At 40.1% G+C, this 22,082-nt stretch overlaps 1 protein-coding gene across 2 annotated transcripts in view; it reads left to right on the forward strand.

The window, feature by feature from the left end:
- Nucleotides 1-9,703, forward strand: part of IL23R (interleukin 23 receptor) — a 64,044-nt gene extending 54,341 nt beyond the window's left edge. For both annotated transcript variants that reach the window (XM_069594298.1, XM_069594307.1), the window contains exons 10-11: nt 3,389-3,479; nt 7,127-9,703. In XM_069594298.1, coding sequence (XP_069450399.1) covers nt 3,389-3,479; nt 7,127-7,768 — 733 coding nt within the window. In that variant the 3' untranslated portion in view covers nt 7,769-9,703. The remainder of the gene's footprint in view (nt 1-3,388; nt 3,480-7,126) is intronic.
- The last annotated feature ends 12,379 nt before the right edge of the window (nt 9,704-22,082 follow it).

Raw genomic sequence — 22,082 nt, forward strand, 5'->3', positions numbered from 1 at the left:
TCACAGTCCAACTCTCACATCCATACATGACAAATGGAAAAACCATAGCCTTGACTAGATGGACTTTGTGGACAAAGTAATGTCTCTGCTTTTTATATGCTATCTAGGTTGGTCATAACTTTTCTTCCAAGGAGTAAGCGTCTTTTAATTTCATGGCTGCAATCACCATCTGCAGTGATTTTGAAGCCCCCCAAAATAAAGTCAGCCACTGTTTCCACTGTTTCCCCATCTATTTGCCATGAAGTGATGGGACCGGATGCCATGATCTTAGTTTTCTGAATGTTGAGCTTTAAGCCAACTTTTTCACTCTCCTCTTTCACTTTGATCAAGAGGCTCTTTAATTCCTCTTTACTTTCTGCCATAAGGGTGGTGTCATCTGCATCAGTTCAGTCACTCAGTTGTGTCCGACTCTTTATGACCACAAGAACTGCAGCACGCCAGGCCTCCCTGTCCATCACCAACTCCCGGAGTTCACTCAAACTCATATCCATCTAGTTGGTGATGCCATCCAGCCATCTCATATCTGGGGTTTTTGATATTTCTCCTGGCAATCTTGATTCCAGCTTGTGCTTCCTCCAGCCCAGCATTTCTCATGATGTACTCTGCATATAAGTTAAATAAGCAGGGTGACAATATTTAGCCTTGACATACTCCTTTTCCTATTTGGAACCAGTCTGCTGTTCCATGTCCAGTTCTAACTGTTGCTTCCTGACCTGCATACAGCTTTTTTAAAGAGGCAGGTAAGGTGGTCTGGTATTCCCATCTCTTTCAGAATTTTCCACAGTTTATTGTGATCCACACAGTCAAAGGCTTTCACATAGTCAATAAAGCAGAAATAGATGTTTTTTTGGAACTCTCTTGCTTTTTCTATGATCCAGCAGAGGTTGGCAATTTGATCTCTGGTTCCTCTGCCTTTTCTAAATCCAGTTTAAACATCTGGAATTTCACGGTTCGTGTATCACTGAACCCTGGCTTGGTGAATTTTTTTTTTTTCTGGCTTGGAGAATTTTGAGCATTACTTTACTAGCATGTGAGATGAGTACAACTGTGCGGTAATTTGAGCATTCTTTGGCATTGCCTTTCTTTGGGATTGGAATGAAAACTGACCTTTTCCAGTCCTGTGGCCACTGCTGAGTTTTCCAATATTGCTTACATATTGAGTGCAGCACTTTCACAGTATCATCTTTTAGGATTTGAAATAGCTCAACTGAAATTCCATCGCCTCCACTGGCTTTCTTCATAGTGATGCTTCCTAAGGCCCACTTGACTTCACATTCCAGGATGTCTGGCTCTAGGTGGGTGTGAGTGATCACACCATCATGATTATCTGGGTCGTGAAGATCTTTTTTGTACAGTTCTTCTTTGTATTTGTGCCACCTCTTTTTAATATCTTCTGCTTTTCTTAGGTCCCTACCATTTCTGTCCTTTATTGAGCCCATCTTTGCATGAAATGTTCCCTTGGCATCTCTAATTTTCTTGAAGAGATCTCTAGTCTTTCCCATTCTATTGTTTTCCTCTATTTCTTTGCAATGGTCGCTGAGGAAGGCTTTTTTAATCTCTCCTTGCTATTCTTTGGAACTGTGCATTCAAATGGGAATATCTTTCTATTTCTCCTTTGCTTTTCACTTCTCTTCTTTTCATAGCTATTTGTAAAGCCTCCTCAGACATCCATTTTACTTTTTTGCATTTCTTTTTCTTGGGGATGGTCTTGATTCCTGTCTCCTGTACAATGTCATGAACCTCTATCCATAGTTCATCAGGCACTCTGTCTAACAGATCTAGTCCCTTAAATCTCTTTCTCACTTCCACTGTATAGTCATAACGGATTTGATTTAGGTCATACCTGAACGGTCTAGTGGTTTTCCCCACTTTCTTCAATTTCAGTCTGAATTTTGCAATAAGGAGTTCATGATCTGAGCCACAGTCAGCTCCTGGTGTTTTTTTTGTTGTTGTTGCCTGTATAGAGCTTCTCCATCTTTGGCTGCAAAGAATATAATCAATCTGATTTTGGTGTTGACCATCTGGTGATGTCCATGTGTAGAGTCTTCTCTTGTGTTGTTGGAAAATGGTGTTTGCTCTGACCAGTGCATTCTCTTGGCAGAATGCTATTAGTCTTTGCCCTGCTTCATTCTGTACTGCAAGGCCAAATGTGCCTGTTACTCCAGGTGTTTCTTGGCTTCTTACTTTTGCATTACAGCCCCCTATAATGAAAAGGATATCTTTTAGGGGTATTAGTTCTAAAAGGTCTTGTAGGTCTTCATAGAACTATTCAATTCAGCTTCTGCAGCATTACTCGTTGGGGCATGGACTTGGATTACCGTGATATTGAATGAATTTTTTTTCTCACTGTATCAGCATGCTGTATAAAAACTTTTCTACAGTATCATGAACTTACCAATTTGTTCTAATTTTAGGTATGCTAAAGGAATATGAAACAGTAAAAGAAACTGAACCATAAAATGTATAAATATATGTAAAGAAACTATTTTATGCTACAGTTCAAGGTCAAGTTGAGCTAGCAAAGTCTGTGCAGCCATTTTGATTGTTAATTAGTTGAAGTTCTTACAGAAGCTGCATAAGCAGATAAGCAAGCCTGATTTGTGTGGTGCATTATTAACATGGGCCAGAGCTCACTGTAGTCTCTTCTAAGCCCAAGCTAAACTCCCAAGACAACCTCTTTGCTCAAAGCAACATTTACATAAATGTAGAAAGTGCTTTCACCACAGTGGCAGTGCCAAGGGGTAGCTTTGGAGGAAAAGTGGAGTGTTCATGGCTTCTCCCTCTTCCTTCTGTCACACAACCCCAGAGATCCTTAATAAGTACACAAGTGAAGTAAAAACTGGTATTCTCTCTGTGCCATACAATGCTCCTACTCTGACCACATAAGGAAAGTTTGTGGCTACCACTCTCTCTCAACCTTATTTAGAATCATTACAATTAGAGGAGCTCAAATATTATAGTTTTCTTATATGACATTCTCTTCTTTAATATTTCTTTATGGTTATGCTCCCCTTGGAAAGTTTTACATTTATCCCTTAAGTTTTACAAACTTTTCCACACTAACATCTCCACTTATAATGCTTTGCCATATTTAACGCGTGTATAGTTTCACTTCCTGGGTGGTTCTCCCGCTTATCTTGAATCTAGCGTGAGTGCTTTGGAATGTTCTGACTCCCTGGAGGCAGAGCAATATGGAGAAGAGGAAAATCTGAAAAGATACTGAATCAACTTCCCATATAAGTTTTAAAGAGATGGAAATCTTAGCTCCTGCATTGGAAATTTTAATTTTTATTATGCATTCTATTCTAGTTTATTTCCTAATCTCCAAGATGATTGCCTGCACCAGTCCTCCAGTAAGATACTTATTCTGTCATTTTTTGTTTTTTAGAATTAAAAGAAGAATCTTATTGCTAATACCAAAATGGCTCTATGAAGATATTCCTAAATTGGAAAACAGTAAAGTTGTGAAAATACTTCAGGTAACCAAACACCATTAAGTACAAACTAAATGGCAGCTGAGACCAAGAGCACAGTCCAATAGTTAAAGTAGAATTTCCATTCAAATAAATAAATGTGTGTGCAAATTTGCACAACTGTATAAACATATGCAGAAATAAAACTGTACATATTTCAGATAATCCTTAAGAGAGATGAGAGAATGGGTTAGGGGAAGGAAAGAGAGATGGAAGAGAGAAGCAATCCTATTCAAAAGAGAAAAGTGAAGAAGAAGATTGTAAGCCAAGTGCCAGAGCTACTTGGTGGCCAAACAATTGGTAGGTGTCCCCAGAGATCAAAGGGACAGGGAATAAAATCTCAATAGAAGGAGCCTCAGAGACACAAAGGAGCTTCTGTTTTACACGAGTTGGAGAAGCAGGTGGAGCCCAAAGAAGACACTACTTTGCTCCTGAGACCTAGTGGAATTCAAGAAGATGAATGTGAGGAGACTATGGCAGATGGTGTCACCAGGGGTAGACCAGGTCTCCAGTTCAGCAAAGAATAGAAGGTTGTCCTAGGAAGATCCTGAGGCAATAGGGGATTTTGCAGGTTTTGAAGGCGCAGCTGCTGGTTATGAAGGAGAGGAAAGAATCTGCTATGTGTGCTCTTATACTTTCTGGCTCTCTGGCCTGGCTGTCAAGGGGCTCAAAACTCAGTTGATTGGACAGACACATCATCTAAGCACTGAAATGCAGCAACGTAGCATAGTGAAAGAAATGAGGCAAAACCTGATGAGAATGTAGAGGAACTATATGAAGAGATGGGAAGGAATTGCTCAGGAGAGAAAGAGAACATTCAAAATAGGGAGGCTACATGAGCAAAGGTACAGAGGTGAGGAAAGCCTGCTGGGTGTGGCTTTGTGGAAACATTTGATGTGAGGAGCGGCTGGGATAATGGGGGAATGCAGAGTGGTCACACAGCGTCAGACATGACTGAAGTGACTAAGCACTGCTCGTAGAGTGGGATCAGGGCACAGGAGGCCTTGTCATGGAACTCAGACTTCATTCTGCCAACCAACAGTTTTCAAGCTTAAATTTATTTTTAGCCTAGGGACCCTCTGCTCAACTGATGTTGAAGTAGACAAGTATTGCAAAGCAAGTAAAAGTGGCTCCATCCGGAGATCTAGTGAGCCCACTAATCAGCTCCTTTCAGAGCCCCAGATGAGTCCTTAAGGCAATAGTTCTCAGCCTTGATTGCACTTTAGAATCCTGATTCCCAGGCCACAATCTCTGGGGGGAGGCCAGGATCTTTGGGGGGAGGGCTGATGTGGGGAGAGCCAGGTGTCAGCATCTTCAAAGTTTCCCATGTGAATCCACTATACAGCCAGTGTTGAGAACACTGTTAAAGGTTTGAAAACTACTGTGAGAAATTAGCATTGTGAGGGGTGGGCAAAGTGTCAAGAAGCAAGAAGTCCTCAGTGCTGACTTTGTAGAGGGCTTATAAGGAGTGTAATGTGCCTATGGAAAATGACAAGGAGTGAGTCACTGGTGGTCCATCCAGGGGTTCAGTTAGAAGTGAATAGAAGATAAAGAAATGGAGATGGATGTGGAGACATCTTTTGATGAGTGTAGACTGGAAGAGAAGTAAGAAAGGGGCTATGCTGACACGTGGTCAAATGCTCTCAGTACTGATGGTACTGATGCAACCTATGTATAACAATAGCTTCAGAGCAGTATGGACTCAGAATTGTATTTGTACTAAATTGGGTGGGCTTGAGAAGACTAGTATGGGGTGGCAGAGGTGGGATCAAACAAGACTATGAAGGGTTGAGGAGGAAAGGCCTACCATGAGCAGGAGGAGGGATCCTTGTCACTGGACACTTAAAGGAAAGAGTGTGGACATGGTTGACTCTAAAGGAGGTAATGTTGTACATAATGGAGGGGTGGTCTGGAATAACTGAACCCACACATAGGATAAAGTAAATAATTAACAACTGGCTGAAGGTCAAGTACACAGTCAGTAAACTACAGCTGATAAATCCTGTGGTCTTGATATTCATTCCACTTAGTCATTCTGTCTTGTTCCCCCACTAGTTATCCTGGGGAACTGGGAACATTCTGTGGCTCAGACAATTGTCCCTGACCTCACTGTGATCAGATTCTTCTCTTCCTTTAGTGTCCTCACTCTGGAATAGTCCTTGCTTTGTGTCCTTCATTGTGGTCTGACCCCTATGTACTTCTCCATTCAGCTGCCAACCTGAAGAGGGGAAAAAACCTCCTTCCTCTTGGTTTACTATAGCAAATCTACTTCCTTTGATTACATCTGATCCATGACTATATGTCTGCCCTTCCCAACACAAACCTAGCAAAGGCCCTAGGGAGGCTGAGTTGAAAAAATTTTAATGATATTTCACTCTGCTTTATTCAAGGTCTTCCTTTTGCCAAGCTTCCTTCCCATCCTGAGCTCTTGGAATTAGAAAAGAACCTTAGGATTTCCTTCAGATGAGGTTTTGCTTTCTGCCAAAAGACTAAGAAGTGGTAGTCTAGTCAGTTCAGGACACTCAATAGAATACCACACTGGGCAGCTTAAGTGGGAAGTCCAAGATCAAGACACAAGCAGATGTGGTTCCAGTGAGAGTTCTCTTACAGACAGCTGTCTTCTTGCTATAGCCTCAGATGGCAAACTAAGACATCAGCTTTCTTGTGTCTCTTCTTATGAGAACAATAATCCTATTTATGAGGGCTCCACTCTCATGACCTAATTACCTCCCAAAGGTCCCACCTCCTAATATCATCCCAGGGCTTCAACATATGAATTTTGGAAGGACTCAAACATTCCACCATAGTGGGCAGCTATAATTTTATAACTGTGTTGGGTGGGAGTTACTTGCCCCAGGAAGCCAGCCATCAGGTGGAAGGCCATGAGCCCTTCTCTTACCAGAAAAGTCATCAGGCTTTTACACAAATAAAAATTATCTTCACCCACCCTCCTGACTGATCACCACAGACATGTCTGAATTGTCAAAGCATTTACCACAGCTTTATTCTCAAATGGAAGCAAAACAGGATTTTCTGTACCCTTTTCAGTTCAGTTCAGTCGCTCAGTCATGTCCAAAACTTTGTGACCCCATGGACTGCAGCACACCAGGCCTCCCTGTCCATTGCCAACTCCCGTTTACTCAAATGCATGTCCATTGAGTCAATGATGCCATCCAACCATCTCATCCTCTGTTGTCCTCTTCTCCTCCTGCCTTCAATCTTTCCCAGCATCAGGGTCTTTTCAAATGAGTCAGTTCTTCGCATCAGGTGGCTTTCACTTAAGCAACAAAGTATTTTCTTCTAGTAAAGCTCTATAATATTATAAAATATTCCAAAATTTTAAAAGGCACTGAGATAATATGCAAGTTAACAAGCAAAAGGCTTCTTTCTCTTTAAAATACATAAATAAAGACATGTGCTTACAACATGGATTATCTTTATTACTCCTTTCCTTCAATCCCTTCCTGGGAGAATTTGACAAACCTTTGGAATGGAGCAGAGTAACAAAAGTAGGAAATCATATGAGAAGAGAAACACTATGAAGAAAAGCAAAGGGGAAAGGAAAGTTGAGGGAAAGCAAAATTCTAGTCCTTATTTGTCCAGTTTGCTACTTTAAATGTCTTTTGTGAAATAAAAGTGTCTTTTCTTCCTAGGAAAAAAATGAATTTATGAATAACAATTCCAGTGAACAGGTCCTATATGTTGATCCGGTGATTACAGAGATAGAAATCATTCTCCCAGAAGAAAAACCCATAGGCTACAAGAAAGAAAACAATACAGGATGCCTGGAGAGAAAAGAGAGCCTGGAGAAGTCACTACTCACCAACACTACAGTTGTATATATTCCTGATCTCAACACTGGGTATAAACCCCAGATTTCAAGTTTTCTCCCTGGGGGAAACCATCTCAGGAATGATGATGAAACAGCTTCCTCAATTCTGGAACCACCAGCTGATTCCTTAAACTTGGGAAACAATGCCAGGTTTAAAAAATATCCTGATTTTGCTTTTTCTGTCTCAAGTACAAATTCACTAAGCAACACACTATTTCTTAAAGAATTAAGCCTCATTTTAAATCAAGGAGAATGCAGTCCTCCGGACATGCAAAACTCAATAGAGGGGGAAACTGCCATGCTTCTGGAAGATGCATTACTGAATGAAACTATTCCAGAACAAACCCTGCTGCCTGATGAATTTGTCTCCTGTTTGGGGAGCATGAACAAAGAGTTGCCATCTATTAATTCTTATTTTCCACAAAATATTTTGGAAAGCCACTTCAATCGATTTCACTCTTAGAAAACTAGATTTGTGTAGTCAAAACCTGCCTTGAAATCTGAAGAGGGTTCTCTCTCTCAACACAAATTTAATTCTTCCCAATTTTTTTTATTAGATAAATAAGATCCAAAGATAAAACATACTTAATGGCCACAAAAGCAGCAGAAATATTAGAGAAGACTTCTATATTTTTAAAAATGTTTCAACTATATCAAATTTTCCTCATTGCAAGGCACTAATCAGATCTCTGTATGAAGGATAAATAATGCAAAATACACGGTAATGAAATAAATGCTGAAAATAGTTTTTAAAATTGAGCTATTACTATTTGCTTACAAGAGGAAAAACAAGTTTAACTTTCATTTTATTACTTAGTAGATAAAAATATAGCCCATAAACAGCAAAACAAGTAAGGGATGGAAACAGAGGAACAATTAATTACATGTTTACTGTGTTGTTTTTTTCCTACTACTTTCTATTCAGGTATTAAGAATGTGACCTTCCTTGTTTTGATTTTGGACTGAGAGTTGTAAACAGTGATGTGTGGAAATCATGAGGTGGTTGTCTTCATTCTAGTTAAGAGTGATGACGTTGTTCTTCTGTGGTGTAGCTGATGTGTTAATTACACTGCAATAGACTTATTGAGGTAGAAGAAGCAGGATCAACAAGGTGTAATTATTTCTTTTGTATTGGATGTCTGTCAGAAAATTATTGTAAACACAGGTGTGTTTCCAAATCTGGGCTAGCAATACTTGCTACACCTGTCACTGCCCCATAGTCCATGTCTCCTATAAACACCATTAGCACATCACCACGTGCCTTGCTGCTGGCCTTAAGGGGACCTCAGAATTCTCTCAACACAGGACTCCTGATGACCACAGCCAATAAGGGCTGGGGTTGGAGGCGAGCTCTCTGCCAACCAGGTCAACATTGGAAGTGGGTAATCTTAAAAACACAAAATGCATATTTTTAAGCTGGGAAATGGTAACCAGCAGACGTTTCTATTATGATTAATTTTTACATCAAGGGGAAATTTTTTCTAATGATCAGAGCCATTTGAAAATTGAGCAGATTACCGATTGAATTTCTCTTCCTATTCTAACAGTTGTCAATGATAATTCATATTCAGATTAAATAGTTTAATTTTACTATGCTGCAGCTGCTGCTAAGTCACTTCAGTTGTGTCTGACCCTGTGCAACCCCATAGACAGCAGTCCACCAGGCTCCCCCATCCCTGGGATTCTCCAGGCAAGAACACTGGAGTGGGTTGCCATTTCCTTCTCCAGCGCATGAAAGTGAGAAGTGAAAGTGAAGTCACTCAGTCGTGCCCGACTCTTAGAGACCCCATGGACTGCTGCCTACCAGGCTCCTCCGTCCATGGGATTTTCCAGGCAAGAGTACTGGAGTGGACTGCCATTGCCTTCTCCTTAATTTTACTGTACCAAAGCAGTTAATCAAAAAAGAACCAGTGTTCAGCATATTGAGCAAGCTAGTTTGTTTTGTCTTGGCTTTTGGAAAAAAAAAAAAAACCCAAAGTAGTTTTGTCATTAGATGTCCCCATGAGGAGGATGACCAAATATCCTGGTTTATCCTGGTTTTTGTTAATTGTGGCCAGTGTGCCCTTTCCTTCTCAGAAGCATCCCTTTGGATGATAAATCATTTGGTCATTCATCATTCTATTTATGAAAACTGCTGATGTCCAACATATAATTTATCACAATTCATTTTTTTGGCTTTTTTTTTTTTGGACAATCCTTTATTTTACTTTATATCTCTTACTAAAGCCATTGTGCTCCAAAATGAACATTACTGTTAGTGTAAAAAAAAATGTATCTTCTACTGTGAAATTCTATTTATCCTAAAATATGTATATATTTGTTATATTTTACATATTCAGGAAGCTGTATATTTTAAATCACTAACAAAATGCTAATATTAAATATCTTGACTTGTAAATGATCATATGCTTTTGCTTTATTCTTACCTAAAGGGAGAATATAATGAAGCAAAGATGCAGGTAGTATTTGAGATAGAGATAACAAAAGACCAAGATGAATATTTGATGTTTACTAATCTGATGAAGACATCTGTTAACAAGTGAAGAATATTTTCAGAGTATATTTCAGTATAAGTGTAAGCTGCCACACATCAAAAAAGCTTTTGTCAAGCTTAAAGGATTGAAGCATTATTTGATCTTCTGTGTTTGTTTCAATGCAGTCGGTGCCTCCTTTACGACATCTCCTTCTTGCCCCGCTGGAGCAGGAAGGAGCTGCTTTCTCTTGGTACAGTGTCTTCCCACACCCACATCATATTTAGCACAGAGAAGACGCTTCTAGTTCCATCCATTCCACTGACCTTGTTGGTCCCAACAGACTAAAAATGGAGGCTATACTTACAACCAAAGCAATGTGCCTGCCATTGTCCCAACTCAGAAAAAAACTTAACTGCTCCATCACCATGCAAACTTAATCAACAGAATCAAAGAATCTTTGATTCTTTTATTCAACAAGTTTTCACTGAAGCATTGAAGGCCCCTACTCTGTGTAAGGCGTTTTGAATTAATATGCTCAGCTGCTCAGTTGTGTCCAACTCTTTGCAGCCCCGTGGACTATAGCCCACCAGGATTCTGTCACTGGATTTCCCAGGCAAGAATACTGGAGTGGTAGCTATTTCCTCTTCCAAAAGACCTTCCTGACCCAGGGATCGAACCCCAGTCCCCTGTATTGCAGACAGATTCTTTTATCATCTGAGCCACCAAGGAAGCCCTGCCTTCCCTGAATTGATATCGATGTTAACAAAATCAGCCAAGTCCCTGCAGCCTTGGGGCTTCTATTCTAGTAGTGAGAAGCAGAAAATCATTGCCCTTCAGGGAGCTTATATTTTTATGGGGAAAGAGGTGATGATAGGAGGCGGAGAGAGGCAGAAATAAAATATAAAAGAAAAATGCCAGATAATGAGTGCCATGAAGAGAGGTAAAATGGGATAATGTAGTAGAGAGGCACTTAGCGGCCACTCTGTGATGGGCAGTCAAGGAAGGTCTCTTCTAGGAGGGAACATTGACACTGCAGTCAGAGTCACAGGTAGGAGGTGCATGTCAGAATCAGCTTGCCACTGACAGGTCCCTTTCATAGACGAATTCTCCAGTAGTTAATGTCTCTACTTCTTTCCCTCATGGACAAGTTGCTCCTAACTGCAGCCCTTTGCCACCTTTCCCTTCCTCAGCCAGAATTTTCTATAGCTTTAGGGGACAGGTATGTATCTTTTCATCTTTCCATCCAGCTCTTGGACTTATTAACTTTCTTTCTCTGAGTCTCAAAGTCTTGCTAAGTTTCTGCTTTCTAAATGAATGTGTTAAACTTATTGGTGTGGGTTAAAGAGAAGAAGGAAGAAAGAAAGAGTGAGAAAAAGGTCCCTGGAGATACCACTGAGTGGAAATACCACTGAGGGGGAGAGAAATATAAGGAATGAAAGGTAGACTAATATGCAGGATGCTAAAGCAAAATGGAATGCCTTGGTTCTGGACAATACTGAAGCTGATTAGCAGATTTCCAGTTTCCTTCTGGTCATGTATCTTCTTTGGCCCTACCTCCCTTTTCTTACATAGAAGCAATATGGGGAGGGAAAACTGAAGTACAATTTGAGGGTATCTTCTTGATGTATGTGTGTGTGTGTGTGTGTGTGTGTATGCCCTATCCTTTTTTAAATTAGGAACTTGTTTTTACCAGAGTTAGAAATAATATCGATGAGACTTCCCTGGTGGTCTAGTGTTTAGGGATCTGCACTCGATGCAGGGGGCCTGGGTTCGAGCCCTGGTCAGGGATCTAGATCCCGCATGCCATGACTAAGAGCCTTCACAACCAAATAAATTAAAAATGAGAGAGAGAAAGAAAAGAAATAATATTGATGCTGTAAGAGGGCTTTGGCATTCTAGCACACGGTGCTCGGGTAATGTGGATTGTTGTTTGGCCCTCCGGGTTCAAAGAACAACCCAGCTTCTTTTCTTTCCTTATATTTTCAGTCCCTTTGACATAGAGACAGCACGTGACTGTGGCATTGGGCAGAGGTTTTCAAAAGTAAATTTTAGCAATTGACCACCCCTTTTCTCCAATGAAATCTTTTGATGAAGCCCCAAATATAAAACAAGTGAAAGCAAATCTTCTGTTGAAACAGAGGGTGAAGTTCATGCCTGTTCCATTGTCTCTCCTCTGCTGCTGCAGAAGCCTATCCATCCATGCACAATGAGAATCCAAGGCTGAGGAATCTCTAGTCCACACCTGGTGATCTGGGTCCTAGCCCAACCCTGAGAAGCCTGTATCTCAGGATTGTACTAACCTCTCCCTCTCAGCCACAAGGCTGCTACCCAGACAAAGGGGACCAGAACTTCCTGGAGCTTCCCTACACTCTGAATGACTAAGTAAAAAGCTTCCTCTCAGAGACTGCTAATAGAGGCAGTACTATATGCAATAATTTACTTGTTTCTTTCCAATTATTTCATCATAAATGTCTGGATTTTGTTCAAGTTTATGTTCTCTTTGTGATCACTAAGAATAAAATATTGTGTTGTGAATATAATTAGATTTTATAAACCCAAAGACTGCTGAATTGTGCTGCAGTTTCTCTCTCTATGAAATAATTATACCAATTATAGGAGGTGATGTTTTAATGGGAAACATTACCCACTTGGCAGAATCTACTGATTTAAAATAAAAGAAGTGATTAAAAATAATTTATAGATCTCTCTTGGGTAAGAGCATGAAACCAATATAAAATAATTGGATTCTGATTCCTGGAGTGGATTGTGTGCAACTTTCTTGGATGCTATAGTCAAGGCAATATTATAAGAAACTTTAAGAAAGGTTTGACAGAATGTTATTATGTCTCTTTTCCACTGCTAAGATCCTACCATCACATTCCAATTAATGTTTCATGTTAGGATTTTAGCTATTTTGCTAACTTCACTTTTCAACTTAATTTAAGATAAATACTCTGCATCTCTTATATACAGAATTTCCATCAATTTTCTGAATATGCATTTCCTTTATATTTATGTTCAGGAAAATAGCTTATTATTTAATTCTTATCATTAACATTTAGCAACTAATTAAGAACGTATTCTTAAATCATCCCTTTTTGTTTAGAGTAGGAAGAGGATTCTGACCTCACTTTATGAGAACAAATATATATGTATAGACTAAGCAAGTATTGCAGAAACAATTCTTGAGATCATTGGTTCAAATATTCAAGCAAAATAAAATGCTGTTTCTAACCATAAAGGCATACCTAAAATTAGTGACTTTGTCAGAGCACAGGAAGGAAATCATAAACAGTCAAACACTAGAACCCAAGTGTGAGATGCGGAAGTCAATAAACCTGACTGCTTTCTTTCTGGTCACATCCTGCCTGAGAATTTTATTAGAAGTGAGTGACAAAGAAAGAGTACAATGGTAATATATATATATATATATATATATATATATATATATATATACACACATATATATTTAAGATATAAAGTTATACATGAAAAACCACTTTAAAAATCTAAGCTATGCCCATGTAAATGGAATAGAAAGTAACTGTCCCTCTCCACAGAGAAGGCAATGGTACCCCACTCCAGTACTCTTGCCTGGAAAATCCCATGGATGGAGGAGCCTGGTAGGCTGCAGTCCATGGGATCGCTAAGAGTCGGACACGACTGAGCAACTTCACTTTCACTTTTCACTTTCATGCATTGGAGAAGGAAATGGCAACCCACTCCAGTGTCCTTGCCTGGATAATCCCAGGGATGGCGGAGCCTGGTGGGCTGCCATCTATGGGGTCGTGCAGAGTCGGACACAACTGAAGTGACGCAGCAGCAGCAGCAGCAGCAGTCTCTCTCCATATCCCTCCTTCCCATATGCCATTCCCATCATCATAAACAGTGACTCTCAACAAGTTAAAGAAGCGCAGGTTTAATCCCTGGGTCAGGAAGATCCCCTGGAGGAGGGCATGGCACTCCAGTATTCTTTCCTGGAGAATCCCATGGACAGAGGAGCCTGGCAGGCTCTAGTCCACGGGGCCGCAAAGACTAGGACATGACTGAAATGACTTAGCAGGCATACACACACAAGTTAATGGTTTTCTTTCCAGTATGTTTTCTACCTAAATGTTAACATATGGTATTTCTCTGTGACTTGTTATTTTCACCTGTCAATATATCTTGGAAATCTTCACGTCATTATATTTAACCTTTTTTTATTCCTTTAAACAGTTACATAACATTTCATAAAATAAACGTGTTTTAATATACTTATTTTCCTGATAACAGCCATTTAGATTGTTTCCAATTTTTCATAAGTATACCCATTCCTGTGATAAATCCTCTTATATATATATATATCTGTGCACATATACGAGAATTTGTGGGGAGGGATAGATACCTAAACAGAGAGGCAAGAATGAGAATACGAGGTACCTGAGAGGAGAGGCAGGAAGTGTCACTAGACTTGTGGACTGAAGAGAAGGAAACAGGACCAGAAAATTTGGAAAGCATGCATTTTAGGTAGTGCAGACTGCTCTTGTCCACCTAGTAAAAAGTACCTAGCTGAGTCCCTTGGACTGCAAGGAGATCCAACCAGTCTATTCTGAAGGAGATCAGCCCTGAGATTTCTTTGGAAGGAATGATGCTAAAGCTGAAACTCCAATACTCTGGCCACCTCATGCGAAGAGTTGACTCATTGGAAAAGACTCTGATGCTGGGAGGGATTGGGGGCAGGAAGAGAAGGGGACGACCGAGGATGAGATGGCTGGATGGCATCACGGACTCGATGGATGTGAGTCTGAGTGAACTCTAGGAGTTGGTGATGGACAGGGAGGCCTGGCGTGCTGCAACTCATGGGGTGGCAAAGAGTCAGACACGACTGAGCGACTGAACTGAACTGAAACTCTCATCATGTGCCTGTTTTGTTTCAGTGTCCACGAGTTCATGGTAAACATGCAAAATCTGATATTCCTTGGATACTGGCTGATGTGATACTTATTCAAAACCTTGTCTCATCTGGATTTAAACAAAGTTCAGCATGCATTTTACTTTGGTATTCGATGTAGAAGATTTATTTTATCTTAGTTTCTAAAATTGAAAATCACTTGTATTTCATTAAATGAGATTAGGATTTTGAGAAGCTGTCAGCTGCTAAGTATTTGCAGGTTCATTTTTCCTTTTTAAGTATTCATTGCACATTCCACCTAGTGTGCTACTTCGGAGATTCCGTTTGATTGAATAGAGATAGCATACATAGATCCTTGGGAGGGTTTGGGAGGGAGCTTGCTAAGGCCCAGCGTGACCCAGAAAAGTGATTCTAATGCAACAAACAAACCCCAAAATGCTTTGGAAACTCACTAGATGATGGTCTTAGTCTATCCTCATAACTTTAACGAAATGATTATTTTTTTTAAACTCTTTTAAAAACTCTTATTTTTCCATTTTATTTATTTTGTTTTGCTAAGCAATGGAAATCCTCATTTAACAAACAATTTGCAGAAAAGCATGTAGAGCTACAAATATAACCGATGTTGCAAATAGGTAGATTGCACTTTATTTTATTTTCCCTTTAAGAGGTTGGATTAAAGCCAAACAATAGAGGTTTTTGAATTTCAGACCTACCACATGCCAAGTGTATGGCCTTGGGCAATCACTGGAGTTTCATGTTCTCTTCCTTGTCCTATTTTCTGGGACAGAGATACTGGTCGTGATGTACCTTGTGAAAGCAGATTTGACTGAGTTGACTTCTCTCTCCTTCCCGAAACGCTGTCTTTACTGCCCTCCCAGGACAGCACCAGCCCGTGACCTCTTTCTCTGGCTACTCACTCTCAGCCTCCTTTTCTGGTTTCTCCTAGCCTCTCTGTCACATAAATGCTAGAGGTCCCATAGCTCAGGTCTTGGTTTTTCCTTTGGTGACCTTGTACATTCACGTGGCTTTAAACACTATCTACATGTCATGAAAACAGATTAGCCTGACATTGACCCTGAACTCCAGACTCATACATTTAGCTGTCTGTCTGACATGTCCATTTGCATGTCCTCACTGCCTATAAGACCCAATACAAGATGGTCTTATGAAATTTTTTAGTAAATAGTACTGCTCACAAATTCGGTGTCATCCTTGATTTTTTTTTTCTTTTTTTGTTCTCATGCTTCATGTTAATCTATCAGGAAAACCAAGCCACTCTACCTTTAAAATATATCCAGAATTTGATTCACCTCTTACTACCTCAAGTCCACCACCCTAATTCCACCCGCCTACATCCCTTGCCTGCATTATTGTAAGTTTCCTAGGGGCCATCTTCAATAGTGTTAACTAGACGATCCTGTTAAAACAATGCTTGTCTCCTTCAAAACCTGTCAATGGCTTCCCATCCCACAAACAATAGCAGTCCAAGTCATTCCAGTGACCTATGAAGCCCTACCTGGTGAACCTCTCTCTGTCCCCCTGGCCACTTAACAGACACCTCAGGGCCTCTGCCTTGCATTTCCTCTTCTTGAAATGCTCTTCCCCAAGGTTGTTGCATGGATCACTTGCACAGTATCTCTGGACCTTCCATGTCACTCTCTCTAAAATTGGAAACTCTTCCTCCATGCTTCCTACTCCCCTCTCTTCCCTTTTCTTTCTTTAATTGTACTCACCACCATCTAAACTCAAATATACTGCATATTTAATACATTGTTCATTGTTACCCACTACAGTGTAATTTCCAAGAGGGTAGAAATTATCTGCTTTTTCCTCTATCAATCACGAATGCTTAGAAGAGTGCTTGAAACATCATAGGTGCTCAATAAATATTTGTTAAAATAATGAATGAATAATAGACAATGGCTCAGTTTATTAATTCTGTTTCCCATTAGAAAGAAAACAATATTACGTGGAGACATCAGAGAACTTTCAGACCTCAGTGTGTTTTCTGAGGCTCTTCCTTACATTCTACTATTTTACCATTATCACTGCTGCTTCTTTCTAAGCTGCCACTGTAGAACTGATGAGAAAGCAATGATACAATGTAAAAATATGCATTTTTCTTTTCAAATCTGCAGTTTCATTTCCTCAGGTCATTTCAACATGACAGCTATTTTCAACCACCATTTTTACTTTTGACTGAAGTCCTTACTTCAGATAGACTCATATGGCAGAATTAATAACACCTCAGTGAGCAAACAGTACTTTGCATTTCTTCAGGAGAAAATGTGTCTAGCCAGCACACTAATTAGACAGCTCTCGCTAATAATCAGGAGCAGAAAAATTGTGTGGTATGTTAAAGAAAAAGCAAACCAACAGGTGTGCTCACCTTACAGGACATTAATTAAATAGCTCAGTAATTAAAAAAAACAAACACTAGCCAAATTCTGAAAGTCAGTCTTGTTGATAAGAACTTTGGTGTAAAAAAAAAAAAATCACTAAATTCTCTCTAAAATAGTCAAGTAGAGATAATCCATAGAATGTACTTCAGTCAGTTCAGTCACTCAGTTGTGTCTGACTCTTTGCAACCCCATGAAGCACAGCACGCCAGGCCTCCCTGTCCATCACCAACTCCCGGAGTTCACTCAGATTCACGTTCATCGAGTCAGTGATGCCATCCAGCCATCTCATCCTCTGTCGTCCCCTTCTCCTGCCCCCAATACTTACCTATTATTTTTTTAAATGCCATCTATTTTGTTTCAATCTCGCCTGTTAATTTTTTCAGTGAAACTGGTGATTGGTGATTTATGCAGCCTGGCAGAGCTGGGGGCACACATCCACTGTCCTGACTCACCTGCAAAAAAAAAACAATCCCCATCCTCCCTCCTACTCCTGTAAAACACAAGAGGTACAGCTTTCCCCTGTCAGGGCACTCTCTCCACTTGGCACTGGACTCACCCCTCATCTTGTGCCTCCTTAGGGACTGGCTACAGTTAACTGTTTATTATCATACCTACCTTGCTCCCATTCACCAGTGTCTGGCTCATAATAAATGCAGTAGAAACTTCTACCTGATTCTTCAGCATCCATGCTTATATTCTTTACTTACTATCAAAACCCCTATAATATTGAAGCAGCAAGGTGCCCACCAAAAGCCATTTTCCAGGTTTCCTTACCACTATGTGTGGCTATGTGACTAAGCTCTGTTCAATGAGACATGCATAGCAGTCGATAGAGGGGTTTCTGGGAAGTCTTTTTAATAGGAGAGACAGACACACGGAGAAATCTTGCTCTTGTTCCCACCTGCCTCCTTCCTCCAGATGAGTGGAAAGTGGATGTGATAGCTGGAGCTCCAGCAGCCATCTGGGACCGTAAGATGCCATGGAGGATTAAAGCCACACAGTAAGAATGGTGGAGAGAAAGATGGAGGGAGCCCATATCCCTGATCACTTTGAGGAGATGCCCTGGAGCACTTACCTCTATTTTGAGACCAAACTAACGTTTTTAACTCACTGTTATTGGTGGTCTTGATATTCCTATCTGAATAATCCTTATGGATGCAATAAATTCATGGGGTTAAGGGATTAAGAAGAGGTGGCAAGAATACTCAGAGCTATACAAAAGGATCTTAATGACTCAGATAACCACGATGGTGTGGTCACTCACCTAGAGCCAGACATCCTCAAGTGCAAAGTCAAATGGGCCTTAAGAAGCATTACTATGAACAAAGCCAGTGGTGGTGATGAATTCCAGCTGAGCTATTTCAAATCCTAAAAGATGCTGTGAAAGTGCCACACTCAATACACCCGCAAATTTGGAAAACTCAGCAGTGGCCACAGGACTGGAAAAGGTCAGTTTTCATTTCAATCCCAAAGAAAGGCAATGCCAAAGAATGTTCAAACTACCATACAATTGCACTCATTTCACATGTTAGCAAGGTAATGCTCAAAATCTTTCAAGCAGTATGTGAACCGAGAACTTTCAGATGTACAAGCTGGATTTATAAAAGGCAGAGGAACCAGAGATCAAATTGCCAACGTCCCTTGGATCACAGAGAAAGCAAGGGAATTGCAAAGAAAAACATCTACTTCTGCTTCATTGACTATGCTATAGCCTTTGACTGTGGATCACAACAAACTGGAAAATTCTTCAAGAGATGGGAATACCAGACCACTTTACCTGTCTCCTGTGAAACCTGTGTGCAGGTCAAGAAGCAACAGTTAGAACCAGACATGGAAGAATGGACTGGTTCAAAATTGAGAAAGGAGTTTGTCAAGGTCATATATTGTCATCCCACTTATTTAACTTCATGCAGAGTTGTTGTTCAGTTGCTAAGTTGTGTCCAACTCTTTGAGACCACATGAACTGCAGCACACCAGGCTTTCCTTCATTATCTCCCAGAGTTTGCTCAAACTTATGTCCATTGAGTCAGTGGTGCAGAGTACATCATGTGAAATGCCTGGCAGGATGAATCCCAAGCTGGAATCAAGATTGCTAGGAGAAATATCAACAACCTCAGATACGCAAATGACACCACTCTAGTGGCAGAATGTGAAGAGGAACTAAAGAAAGAGCTTCTTGATGAGGGTGAAAGAGGAGAAAAAGCTGGCTTAAAACTCAACATTCAAAAAAAAAAAAAAGAGACAATTGTGGCATCCAGTCCTGCCACTTCATAGCAAATAGATGGGGAGGAAGTGGAAACAGTGACAGATTTTATTTTCTTCGGCTCCAAAATCACTGCAGAAGGTGATTGCAGCCACGAAATTAAAAGACACTTGCTACTTGGAAGGAAAGCTATGGCAAACCTAGATAGCATATTAAAAAGCAGAGAGATCACTTTGTGACAAAGGTCTGTATAGTCAAAGCTATGGTTTTTCCAGTAGTTAGGTATGGATATGAGAGTTGGACCATAAAGAAGGCTGGGTGCTGAAGAATTAATACTTTTGAATTGTGGTGCTGGAATAGATTCTTGAGAGTCCCTTGGACAGCAAGGAAATCAAATCAGTCAATCCTAAAGGAAATAAATCCTGAATATTCATTGGAAGGACTGATGCTAAAGCTGAAACTCCAATTCTTTGGGCACTTGAGGCAAAGAGCCAACTCACTGGAAAAGACCCTGATGCTGGGAAACATTGAAGGCAGGAAGAGAAGGGGACGACAGAGGATGAGATAGTTGGATGGCATCGTCAACACAATGGACATGAGTTTGCGTGAATTCCAAGAGATCGTGAAGGACAGAGAAGCCTGGTGTGCTGTGGTCCATGGGGTCACGAAGAGTCAGACACAACTTAGCAATTGAAAAACAATATGCAGTAAGTAATCAGAAATTAATTTTTCTAAGAAGGAGGGGAATACACCCTTTTGGTGGTCATCTATTATCTGCCCAGTTACCCTTTCCTGGGAACTGCCCCTTGCCTCCTATCTCCATGTTCCCTCAGTGTTACCCTGGCCAATTAGCTGCAGGCATTGGTGTGGGTTATATCCTAACCCAAGGCAGGCCAACCAAATGCCTTTCCAGGACTTGACTCTGTTTATTAACAGTTGAGGTAGAAGTGCACACCTGATCTAAGCTGGACCAACCAAAGGCCTTCCCCAGGGATTCTGGAAGAACAGTGTCTCTCCAATGACAGCATTTTAGATGCAAAGCTTTAGATTGTTTGCAGACAGAGAGCAAGAAGAATAAACACGTGAATAGAAAAGGGCAAAGAGAAGAGATGGAATGAAAACCCCAATTCAGAGGTTCAGAGTTCCTGGTTTTAATTGTTATTAAGGTTCAATTACATTCATGACCTAAAGTCTAAGAGGAACCTTCACCATACAGTAATCTCTTTGCTTCAGCTACTTACAGCTGTATTTATGCTATTTGTAATTGAGAGTCCTAATACAACCCCCCAAAATTAAAAAGAAACAAGCTTTGCATTTTGTTCCTAGAATCTATATGGTTTTCTTTTAATAATGATTAGCAATGGTAGTCTTTATCTTACAAGTTAATTTACCTGAAATTGAACAGGGACTAACGTACAAACATATATTTGGGGCTGTTTTCAGTAAATTGTTAGTAAAGTGGAGTTAAACCTCAAGCCATCCTGACAACTTCTTCCTAGATTAACCTATTTGCAATTAAAATCAGAAGAATTGGCCATAAATGCAATTCAGCTTGAAAAAAACAAACACTATAAATTTTAAAACCCTGTGCAAAAACACTGGATTGTATTATCAACTCATGGTACTTCCTGTTTGCACAACTAAAATTAGAAACAAAATTCTAAAGTTTTTGCTTTCATAGATGTTTATAACTGTGATCTTTCTATCTCAAACAATTATGCCTGGATAAAGATATTGCAAAGAGTCGCAGAGTCGAACACGACTGGCTGACTGAAAAACAACAGCAACAAAGATATTGCACACCATTTGAGAATACCTTTAAAATAAGTGACTGGGTTTCACATTGTTAATAAAGTATGCTAACCAAAATGTTCAAGCCAACTAATGCAAATTTCCTTTTCTATGACTACGTAAACAAAAATCTTTTGCACAGTACCAAGTTTTATGTGGTATAACGTGTGAAAGAGAAAGCATCTTATCTGTGTTTGTGCAGAAACCAAGTAACCTTGTCATAAACGGGAGAAGAAATGACTTAAGCGTTACGTCCCACTTCTGCTGTGAATAGGCTTAAGGGCTACTAGGTGTCATAACCATTAACACAAACTTGACAGAAGCTAAATCTCAGTGCACAAACTAAAAAGAAAACTTGAGGTGCTCTAAATGAGTCCTGTGAATTCATACTGGGCTCTTCCCAAATGTTTAACTTCCCAATAGCTTGTGAGGTATTATCATAACCACTTTATAGCTGGAAAACTGTCAGAGAACTGCAGCTCTGTGCCAGGGTCACCAAGCTTGTGAGACTCTGAACATGGGTCACCTCACTCCCAACCTATGTGCATAACTCAACACTGCTCTACTGTGAATTTCTCAGCTGTGGTTTTAAATTGTCTCTTTAGCATTTGCTATGCAAACCTAGAGTTTTCTTCTTGGTAGTACTATATACAGCACCAAGAATACAGCTGCTATACCAAGAGTATATTAAAGTCAGCAGGTGTGTGTAATAATACAGCAATTACAAAAAGCACACTTGTGAAGTATGTTCATATTCAGCGATAATAAATCATTTAAAAACTAGGCTTATCCACCAAATCCAACACATGATCCTGGACTGGATCCAAGGCTGAGGGCAAATCTGCTAACAAGACTATTATTGGACATTCAACAAAATTTTAATATGGACTGCAGTTTATTTTTAAAATGCTTTATCAATGTTAAAATTTCCTGCACTTGAGACTTCCCTGGTGGTCCAGTGGTTAAGAATGCCTTGCAATTCAGGGGATGTGGGTACGATCCCTAGTCAG

This window comes from Ovis canadensis, chromosome 1 (assembly GCF_042477335.2).
Source record: "Ovis canadensis isolate MfBH-ARS-UI-01 breed Bighorn chromosome 1, ARS-UI_OviCan_v2, whole genome shotgun sequence".
Classification (NCBI taxonomy): Eukaryota; Metazoa; Chordata; class Mammalia; order Artiodactyla; family Bovidae; genus Ovis; species Ovis canadensis.